Source organism: Mobula hypostoma, chromosome X2 (genome assembly GCF_963921235.1).
Source record: "Mobula hypostoma chromosome X2, sMobHyp1.1, whole genome shotgun sequence".
Taxonomy (NCBI): domain Eukaryota; kingdom Metazoa; phylum Chordata; class Chondrichthyes; order Myliobatiformes; family Myliobatidae; genus Mobula; species Mobula hypostoma.
The window spans coordinates 42,876,706-42,888,343 of record NC_086129.1 but is presented as its reverse complement, the minus strand read 5'-3'; the positions used below and the strand labels follow the sequence as shown (position 1 = coordinate 42,888,343).

The 11,638-nt window shown below is 39.8% G+C and overlaps 1 protein-coding gene across 2 annotated transcripts in view; it reads right to left on the bottom strand.

Annotated features, from left to right (window-relative positions):
- Window positions 1-5,038: 5,038 nt before the first annotated feature.
- The window catches only part of zbtb16a (zinc finger and BTB domain containing 16a), a 275,933-nt gene continuing 269,333 nt past the window's right edge, over window positions 5,039-11,638 (bottom strand). For both annotated transcript variants that reach the window (XM_063038143.1, XM_063038144.1), the window contains exon 7: window positions 5,039-8,177. In XM_063038143.1, the coding sequence (XP_062894213.1) occupies window positions 7,948-8,177 (230 nt within the window). In that variant the 3' untranslated portion in view covers window positions 5,039-7,947. The remainder of the gene's footprint in view (window positions 8,178-11,638) is intronic.

Genomic DNA, 11,638 nt, shown 5'->3' with positions numbered 1-11,638 from the left:
ATATAATATCCCGTATACTTGTAATTGTTCTGTAATCTTTCCAGTAATTGTAGTACAGCGGATTCTGCATTTTTTCTAGAAGCTTCTCAGTTTTTCTGCAGGTGTCAAGCTGCTTGAAGCCAGCTATTATATAGGTCATCACTGAAAATTTGTTTCTCTCTTGTCAGAGTATACATGACCATGACTTTTTTATTGTCTTTTTTTTGTTCATTCTTTGTTCTTGACACACTTAATAAAATGTCCATATCTACCAAGTTTTATACCTCATTCTTGATTTCTGAAGAACCTCAGATCAATATCACCAGATCCAACAGGGTGCTCTAGTTTCCTCCTACATTCCAAAGGTCTATGGTTAGGGTTAGTATTCTGTGGGCATGCTACGTTGGAAACACGGTGACACTTGCAGGCCACACCCAGCACAATCCTCAGACTGTGTCGATCACTGACGCGAACAGCGCACTTCTCTGTATGTTTCAATGTACTACATGTGAAGTCAATAGTTCAAGTAAGTTGATTCCAAAGGCACCCATACATCAGCTAACCTCAGTAATCCATCTATCTCAGAGCAGCAAGATTCCTCAGAGATGAGAGACTAATTTATCAGCTTTAAAGTTTGATTGAAGGCACCAGGTAGACTCCTGTGGATAGAATTGGGAGTTCTTTGGTTGCTGCTGGGGCAGGCTCCAGAATGGAGCTCCTAACGTTGGCTTCATTCTCCTGCCTCCAATGGCACAAACTGACTCACCTTACCCACGTGAATTATCTGGGACTGACAAAGAAACAGCCTCCCCATACTCTCTCCAAAAATCTGAAAGAAAATAAACAATTTTCCTACAGGACTGCATATAACTGATGTTAATTTGTATTTCCTTCAGACACTATTCCAACACGAAGAATTGAATTTCCTTTACTGGGGTTTTCAACAATGCAATTCTATCATGAAGCTACATTAATTTATGTAACAAGATCTGCTCTTGAAGCAAGCCATGAATAATGTATTGAATAATTAATTGTAATTGTAAATATATTAAATCGAATAGCCTCAGAGACCACATAAGCAAGACCAGTGTTTATCCCACTTCCATTGTAGACCTGATTGGACATACCTGACCAAAGCTCAAGAGTCAACTGATATTGGAGTGGAACAGAAGTCACTCATACAACTGATAGAGCCAGGGTAGCAGGTACCTTCTTTTAAAACATTGATAAAAACAATTATTTTCTGATGACAAATAGATAGCTTTGTGATCACTTCAACTGATAATCTAAGAAAAGAATAGTTGGTAAGCCCCTCCCATCTGCACCTTGCCCTATGTGTGCTAACCAATCTAATTCCACTATCAGCATCTTGATGGTAGTCCTCTTAGAACACAAGAACATAAAAAAATAAGAGCAGGAGTTGGCCATCTGGCCCATCCAGCCTGCTCTGCCATTCAATAAGATCATGACTGATCTGACAATGGACTCATCTCCACCTACCTGCCTTTTCCCCATAACCCTTAATTCCCCTACTATATAAAAAAAAACCCTCAAGTCCTATTGTGTACTTATAGAACCCTGACCAACTATTGTTGAAGCCTGATTACAGTCTCCATTTCTCACCCTTTCAGGTATTTCCAGCAAGGAGGAAATGTTTCACCTTCTGTCCAATCCTTCCACCTGCTTCAAGTCTGTCCCACAAGTTTTTGACCTGTCTGATGACCGAAATAGATCATTCCTTTGAACTCTGCCTGAGCACCTTATGATCTTGCACATCTTTGCCCACTCTCTTCCAAATTTAAAAAAAAAATCAAACTCAGCTAATCCAATCATCTCTCATAACCAACATTTTTCAGGGCTTATATTATTCTCATAAAATACTTCTGTGCCTTCTCCAAATCCTCTTGTAATGTGATGCCCAGAGCTGTACACAGTACTCATGCTGTGGTCTACTTAGTGTTGTATACAGTTCCAACATAACCTCCCTGCTCTTACCTTCTCTGTCTTGGATGATAAAGGAAACTATTTTTAGCCTTATCTACCTGTCCTGCCATCACTGCCTATGGACACACTCTCCTAGCTTCCTCTGTTCTTCTACAACTCCAGATATTTTCCTAGTTACTGTATGATCCTTTCCTTGGCTGAATTATCCTCAAATGTAGTACTTCACACATAAATTTCATTTGCTGCTTTTTTTTTACCCAAAAGACCATGCTACTTATATACTCCTATAGTCAAAATTTCCTCTACACTGTCAATCATATCTCCAATATTTGTATTATCTGCAAACATAGACAATTCTTCTGTCACCTCAATTTCTATATCTTTTATGTGATTGGAATCAAACTCTTGCTGGGATTTGAACTTATATTTTCTGCTCTGCTACATCAAACCAGTCCGTAGCTAGTTGTAAAATACAAGCACTTATAGTAAGCCTGTACATAAACCTTGAGAATGAGTCCTGGGCCAGATAAAGAGCTGTGCCAACATTTAGACATGTCCTTGGAGTTTATATCAAAAATTCAATGGAATCACTATCACAAGAAAAAGAAAGCAAAAGTAGCAACACCTGAAATGCATATCATTTATTATTTTTCTAACTGCAGAGTCAAGGTATACAACTGAAACAATTGTTATTCTTATTTTTCTTTTACATGACTTATAAATAAAATACAAAAAAATGCTCACTACAAAAATCTACTGTTAGTAGGATGTAAAAAATATTCTCTTTCGCTATTGAAGGCACAAACTTCACTTAGTGACACATGAAGAAAAATAATCTGCAGCATTTCTTTTTTTTCTCTCTCCCCCTGTATCGGAACACTGAAAAAAAAATGAGAGCAGAGGGAAAGTTTACACAGGAAAAAGAGGGATTAAAGCTTGGATGATTACATCACAACGTGGATGAGGCGCACGCCCACGCTGTTGGCGTATTTTTGCGCTGACGAGGACAGGACCAGCGAACACTATTCCGAACACTGTTCTCATTCAAAATAAAAGGGAAAAAAAGGAAAAGATTTTTTTTTAATTTCCAGATTAACGAAAATGGCACCTTCTAAATGTAAGCTAACAACAGGTGCTGAGGTAGACTCAACTATAACATTAATTAAAAAAAATAATAACACCATTTTTATATTTAAAAAAAAATTGTAATACAAAGCAATTAGACTGGCACATGCGCTGTCACAGACTTGATACAAAAAAACAAAATGGCTGGTTGCCATGGATACACTTGGTCCAAAATGGCAGTCCTCAGTGCTAATATTTATATATAATATATATGTATATGTATATATAACTGGGCAGGATGCCTCTTTCTGCAACGTTACAAGTCTTCACCATCGTAAACTGGCGCATGCACAAGAAACACACCCTAAAAGTAAAACAGACAAAGGATTTGTTTTTAAACACACTTTCTGAACAAAAAAAAATGTACAAAGCGTAGAACACCTTCTTGTCATAAACATATGCAACACTTGCACTTGACTGCAATAGGAATTTAAAGCCTGATTACTTTTTTTTCAAAAAAAAATGTAGAAAATATCGTAGACAGTTTAGGCACACCATCATAAACATCCATATGTTACTTTGCACCTTTTGCACTAAATCAAAATATTTGTTGCCCAGTGCTATTTTACTGACAGATCCAATTTACTCCTCACAAGAACCCTTCCTTTGATGACTATCCTCAGAAAAGCTGAATGTGCAAATAACACGTGGAACCTATTTCCCTGGGCATTTAATGAAATTAACGCACTCATTTTAAATTGTTCTTTAATGAGATTCATAATTTTTCCCCTAAATATTTTGTGCCACATAAAACAAAACCAGGACAGCAAGGTTAAATTAGAAAAGTAATACTCACCTCAGTATAATTTAACCAATACTCCATGATAGTGTTAAGCATCTCACTCCTGATGCAACCCAGGCTTAAAAGATAAAATCTACAGTTGTACTTTTGAGTGTTTTCACAGTTTCAAAAGGGTTTAGAATGAGCATTTCACACCCAAAGGCTGTACATTTCTAAAACCCACTAACAATGTAGAGGCCACTGTGTATCAGGCTATTTGTACCTAAGCTTATGGAAAAGATAGGCCCATGTTAGCCAAGTGTCATTTACCTTTCCAAAAAACATGGGCACTACTTGTGTCTCCAATTCCTTTTCAGATTCACATTATAATAGAATATACATTTAAGCTGACTTGGTGGTAAATCAACTTTTGAAGGTTTGGGCTACAGGATGTATCAGCAAAGGATCAAACTGATCAACTGCTTTTTTTTGAATCCTTGTTGAGTGATGGTGCTGCACACTACAGCCTCACTCTCAATTAGAGGATCTTGTTCAGGTTGGTTAGGTCAAGTCAGATCAGTTACACTCTGGGTCAATACGTAACTATTGACAATGGTGACTGTGGTTTAGTGTATTGAATAGAATGAAAACAACTGGATCATGACTGGCTAGAGCTTAGCCTGGCTGTACAGTTGTGATTTTGTCTTGTTTACAGTTAAATACATTTCACAACGATAGGATTGAAATCATTTTGCACCATCTCAAATCAAAATCGTAATTTGCAAGCGTAATGTGAGAGGGTTTCTTTGTTGGGCGTAGGGATTTGGAGCTTTTCAAAAATCAAACACCTCCCTATTTGGTGTTGGAGTCAGCACCAGGTTCGCCCAGAGTAACATTAGCCTAGGCCCTAACCTTTGCCAAAGGCCTGTGTCAGGTACTCCCAGGTCAAAACCTGCTAACAAGTATTCCAAGTCCAGGGTAACTCAGCAACAGATGCAATATGAATCATCAACATGTCACCATCCAGCCTCCCGCAAGTGTTAGTTTCCACTTCATCGCACAAGCCATCCACTGAGTCCCAATTTACAGCTGTATTGTTGGAAGACTCCCTAACCACTATTGTGGGGTAACATTAGAGAATGAAAGGCAGAAGCTTCCCCTTTTAAACCCAGAGACAGGAAGCCATTTCACCAAATCTCCTTACTTGAAGTAACAGCCCCATGGGTCTGCCAAATGTTCTTGCGTTCTTTGTCTCGTCAAACAATGAACTTACTTTCTTATGATCAGCTTGCATGCAACAGAATATGATCCTGCAAGAATCCAGGCACTACCCTGTGGACATACTATCATGTGGTATTTGTTCTGATAATACACCACCCTGGGTGAGACTAAGTGGACTTAGTACTGGAGAAAATTTGCAAATTGCCAAACAGTTTTGGCTTCTTCCAAACAGAATGCTAAGAGAAATCAGAGGGTGAAGTTGCATTTATGGAGGCAAACGATGCAAGTTAACACTGAGTTGATGCAGCGTCTTGACCTGAACCATCAGCTTACATCTTTTAACTCTACAGATGCTGCTTGATCTGCTGACATCTTCTAGCATTCTCTCTTCCACTCCATATGCCAGCATCTGCCATCTCTTTTGTTTTGCTTTCTTCCAGCTTTGATGGTTAAACCCAAAGATAGGCCATCAACCAAGCCATCCATGTCCACCGTCCAAATGAAAACACTAGACTACCTTAGTTTCTGTACATTAAGTTCACCAGCAACAAAACTGTAATTTTGAAACTGCACATTCCAGAAAATTTGAGAGAATATGCATTTTCAATTTTCTGTTAAAGGGGAGCTTTCCCCATAGTGTTTTCTGACAACATCAACTAAGTGCGCATTGCAGTGAGTCAGTAATTCGCATGGCAATTGTGGCAGGTCAGATCTGTCACGTCTGGAGCAACATCATTATTTCAAGGAAAACAAGTGCTGCAGTTAATAAACCTTAAACGTTTCACGTGTTAAACAAATGAAGTTACACTTTTGTTAAGTATTTTAAATTATTAACTGGCTGAATTGCCATCTATTTGCAGTTCCAACATATTTGTTCTGTGTTCAGCTATTCTGAGGAAAGTAACAGCAAGGACTGGGGTTCCAGTGTGGACAGTCAGTATTACATCAAAATATCTTCCATTGCAGAAGTGCTATAATTGAGTACAGGGCTTTTCTGTGAGAAAGCCCAATCTTTATCCAAGTGTTTATTCCCTGTTCCTTACATTTTTCCTTCCAAAATCGAGGGGACTAGTAGTCCATAATATTTCTTTAAGAACTGAAGTGCATTTGGGAAGAAACTTTATGGAAGAGGAGAAACAGGTGACAGTGTTACGGAGGTATGGAGGTAGGAAAAAGGAAGGGGAGCATGGAGGAAGAGGAGGGGGGAAGGGAGACTGAGAAGGGAATGCTAAGATGGGAGGGGGGAGGGAGATGCGACAGCAAGAGGGAGAGGGGATGACGCAACAGCGGGAGGGAGGGAGGGGGCGATGTGACAGAGAGAGAGATGCAACAGAGAGAGTTAGTTATTGGGGTTGCAAAATGACACGATAATGAATGAATAAAAGGCAGGAAAGTGGGGAAGAGAGGGAACGAGGGATTAGAATAAGGGTGGAGGTAGGGAAGATGATAGATTAGGCAGGAGAATAAAGCCAGAAATTTTGGAAGGGTTTTTGGCCCTGTGCAGCTTTAGCAAGAATTTTACTCATTACCAATCACAACTAACAAACCATTCTTCATGAAACACGGTCAAGTTAAAAGATCCTTCAGTCAGATGCAACATTATATCCAATTGCCTCCTACATTGTTTGGCAAGAGAACGTCCCTCTTCCACCCCCTACCTCTCCTCCCTCAGCAAGTCTATCCAACGTGCTGCCTGATTTTATTCATAACTAGAGTTTATACTATGAAATAACTTCTCTGTTTTTGATTTAGTGCTAAATGCATGGAATAACATTGGGATACAACGACACTGCATCAATTCCCACACATATTCACAAAAAAAATTATTCACATCACAGAGGTGGAAAGGGATGGAACTCATCGCAAACCTACAAAAAGGACCAACAAATATTACAAAAATATCACAATTTTGTAAATATCTAATCATTTCTGTCTGAATTTCACAGAGATCTGCCTCAGCCCCAAAGAACCAAAAAATCCTCACCCTCTATATTCAGTGTATTAATATTCTTTACTAAAATCCCTCATTAAACATCCAATCTCTGTTTTTCTCTCTCTCTCACACACACACACCGCACGTTAGCCAAATGTCCAGATTCTGTCCCAAGTGATACTTCTTTTCTTGTTCCTTCACATTTTAACAAAGATACATTAACTGTTTTTGTAATCCAAGCTTTAACACTTTTTTTGTTTTGCCCAGTTATCTCAATTTAGAAACCCAGTCACCAATGGTTGCCCTTCCAATCTTTAGGACAAGCATTTTCATTTTAAGGCCAGCCCCATTCCCTTTTTGCTGTCAAACCGAAAGGAAAGAGCCATGTGTAGCAAGCTCTGTCCTTACCTCTGTTTAGTTTTTAACACATTCCCCACCCATCCCACTTCCCACCCCCACCTCTAAAATTAGCTACATTCCCACAACCCCTTTACAGATAGGTGCTGTAATCTTGCCAATACAAACAGCAAATAGCAACAAGCATGAGATGAACGATCCCGGCAACAATTAGAAACAAAAATACTGCAACTGTGCTTTAGGAACTTGACAAAATAAAATAAAGAGGTAGCTTTTGGAATAAATTTTGACCCTGGCCAAATCAACCAACCCGGGTCATTATTTCTTTAAAAAAAAACATAACAAAAAAAAAATACCAGTTTTGGTAATGACTACACACTCGTATAAATTTGAAAATAAATTGCTTTCTCTGCCCTGGCACTTGGCAGTCTTTTAAGTACTTAACCCTTTTACCACTGCCTGACATACTTAAATGGCTCAAGGTGGTAGGCTAGAGGGAGACAAGCGCATGGGGGAACAAAAATAACATTAACTGAACGAGGTCATACAACACGAGGTAATCCAAGCATACTGTGCACAACACAGAAAATGGTTCAAAACAATTAAAAAAAAAGAACTCCTCTCCACGTTCACAGCACTGTTTATTTCCTTATTCTCTTTTTGATGATTAGACGTAGCACAGATAGAGATAAGTCTTCTCTATTCTCCAGTCTGGTGGGATATCCTCAGGTTTGTGGCTTTTCATGTGCTTCTGCATAGCAGAGAGACTCGGGCAGTAATCCAAGCATATCGTGCACTGGTAGGGGGAGGCCCCATTATGGGTGCGGAGATGTTTGATCATTGCTGAGTAGTCCCGCGACCGCTGATGACACAGCTTACACTCAAAGGGCTTTTCTCCTAGAAAGGTAACAAAAAACACATGAATCCGTTGGCCAAATATTAAATGACAACAATCACTCCTCCCTCCCGCCACTAATTACACACCTTTATCTCCACACCCCCAAATTACCATTTCCCCTCACTCTTCAAGGTTCTCCACCACTGATCGGTAGTAAAGCTGCTCTTCTAGACCAGCAGCATCCCTTGGACCCAGAAATGCCCAGAAATTTATCACAGCCATTTAGGGGTAAAGACGTGTACATTCTGGGGAAGGAATTTGTCTTCATCACTGTCCTCAATGGCATAACCAACTGTATGCCCTGGTCCTGGCTTCCTGACCTAATGGAAATACCCTCCCTCCATCCCCTGTATTAAGCCCTTAAAAAAAAAAGTTTCAATGAGATCTGCTCCCACCCATTACATTCTAAAGAATAACACCAGACTACATCAGCTCTCCTTGGAATAAGTCTTATGATTCACCATTGCACACAGTGGCAAGTAAATCTTTTCTTAGCTGAGAAGATAGTAAGTGGGCATAATACACCCTGTGTGGCTCACCAAGCGCCCAAACAACTCTTTATTTCCATTCATGATAAAGAGCAACATACCCATCTCTTAATACACAATCACATTGGCCTTCAGTGACTTCTCAGCATGTCCACCCCCCCCCAGCCCCAAATATTCATCTCAAAGTCCTTTCATTCTCCCTCCTTCATTGCCATATCTCCTGTTGTAACCCAATAAGGCCAGTTAGAAAATAGCTTCTCTTTGTGTGTTAGCCAATAGCCAGTAGTCTATCCGATTGTAGAAGGCACCTCTATTACACTCAGATTGCGTGAAGTTCCAAAGTCTAAGGAGCACAAGGTCAGAACACACACAGAGGCAAATAGCATGTGGAGGATGGGACAATTGATATCCATACACAGATAGAATCCTCTGGAGCAAAGCAAAACCAAAACAATGACAATTACTTTGAAATCAGTTCTCAAATTCCAAGTAACAATAAAAATATCTCATTGAAATTTAACTTTAAGTATCCATTTAGAGCTGTTGGCAACAGTTTCTTCCCCTGACAGGTTTCTGACTGCCCCATGAACACAACCTCATCCTCTTTTGCACTGTTTCACATCGTTAATATTTTTATTGTAAATCATAAGTGATCTTTGATGTCTTGCACTGTACTGCTGCAAGACAACAAATAGTAATAAACAGTGATAATAAACTTGACCCTTTTTTAAAAAAACCTATTTAGTCAAGTACGTGTGAGCATGTGGAACTTGTGATCACTGGGAGTGATTGATGTAAATGACAGATTGAGTTATATTAATAAAGACAGGAAAGGGCTCAAAGAAGTAGACTGTTCATATAGTCTCTCCCTTTACCATATATCCTATTTCTTTAATTCAGTAACCTAACAAAATACAATGTGCCAAACACTTTTATTAGTGTTAAAGTTCTTAAAAACTGCTTTATCGTTGAAACATAAAAAAAGTTTTTGTTCGGGTCACTGAAGGACTGACCTCCAGCAATGTATCTGACACAAGCAGTAATGCTCAATTGGAGGAGAGTTTTCATCAGCGACACAGGCCCTTTGCCCAGCCAATCTATGGCAGATAGGAGTGCGACAGATCGGCTGGCTGAGTGGTGTTGGAACAACAACCTTGCACTCAATGTTAGTAAGAGATTGTGGACTTAGGGGAGGGGACACCAAGGGAACACACACCAATCTTTATCGAGGGGTAAGCAGTGGAAAGGGTCATCACTTTCAAGTTCCTGGGTGTTATCACCTCTGAAGATTTATCCTGGGCTCAACATATCAATGCAATTATGAAGAGGGCATGACAGCAGCTATATTTCATTAGGATTTTGATGAGACTTGGCATGTCATCAAAGAATCTAGCAAATTTCTACAGATGTACCATGGAGAGCATTCTGGCTGGTTGCATCACTGTCTGATAAGGGGTTGGGGTGGCGGGGGGAGAAACACTGCACAGGATCAAGAAAAGCTGCAGGAAGTTGTAAATTCAGCCAGCTCTATCATGGGCACTAGCCTCCCCAACATCCAGGACATCTTAAAAAGGCATGCCTCAAAAAGACAGCATCCATCATTAAGGACCTCCACTACCCAGGATATGCCCCTTCTCATTGCTATCAGCAAAGAGGCGGTACAGTAGCTTGAAAACACACAACTCAAATTTCAGGAACAGCTTCTTCCCCTCCACCAGAGTTCTGAATGGACAACGAACACTAACTCACTATCAACACACATAAAAGTTGCTGGTGAACGCAGCAGGCCAGGCAGCATCTCTAGGAAGAGGTGCAGTCGATGTTTCAGGCCGAGACCCTTCGTCAGGACCCCTTCATGATAAAGACGAAGGGTCTCGGCCTGAAACGTCGACTGCACCTCTTCCTAGAGATGCTGCCTGGCCTGCTGTGTTCACCAGCAATTTTTATGTGTGTTGCTTGAATTTCCAGCATCTGCAGAATTCCTGTTGCTTGCGTGTAAACTACCTCACTATTTTTGCTTTCTTACATACATATGCATGCGTATGTATATGTACAGTACATATTTATATATTTTTCTTACTATAATTTACAGTGTATTTTATGTTCACACTGTGCTGCTGCCACAAAACAACAAATTTCACGACATCATTGATAATAAACCTGATTCTGATTCCATGAAACTCTTCCCAATTTAATTAATCTGATACTGCCCACATTTACTTTCATGTGCTTATCTGACTTCCCTATAAGTAAATCTTTCGTATTCTACTCAGTGCATCCAGATGATCATCACTTCCAGATTCCAAAATCTTTTAGCATTCAGAAGGAAGATATGGTGACAAAGTGTTGGGTGGACACCAGCTAAAGGCCACATATTAGTAGTAATAGTAGTAGCCATACTTTATTGATCCTGGGGGAAATTGGTTTTCGTTACAGTTGCACCACAAATAATTAAATAGTAATAAAACCATAAATAATTAAATAGTAATATGTAAATTATGCCAGGAAATAAGTCCAGGACCAGCCTATTGGCTCAGGGTGTCTGACCCTCCAAGGGAGGAGTTGTAAAGTTTGATGGCCACAGGCAGGAATGACTTCCTATAACGCTCTGTGTTGCATCTCGGTGGATTTGGGTTGGGTTGGGATACTTCACCCAATTAAATAGCCTTGCTAGTAAATTAGATTGGTTTATTCTTGTCACATACCGTATACTGAGGTGCAGTAAAAATCTTGGTCATCCAAACAGATAATTACAGCAGTGCATTGCAGTAGTACAATAACAGGATGCATACAAAAAGTATTACGATTAAAGAGAGAGTGCAGTGCAGACAGACAATAGGGTACAAGGTCACAACTGGGCACCTCTTGTTGGCCTTCCAATAAGTCAGAGTGCCAGCTGTTCCACACCAAAGGCTGGAGGAGAAGACAGGGGAAAAATGGAAGATATTGCAGGACACAAGATTAGTTTAACA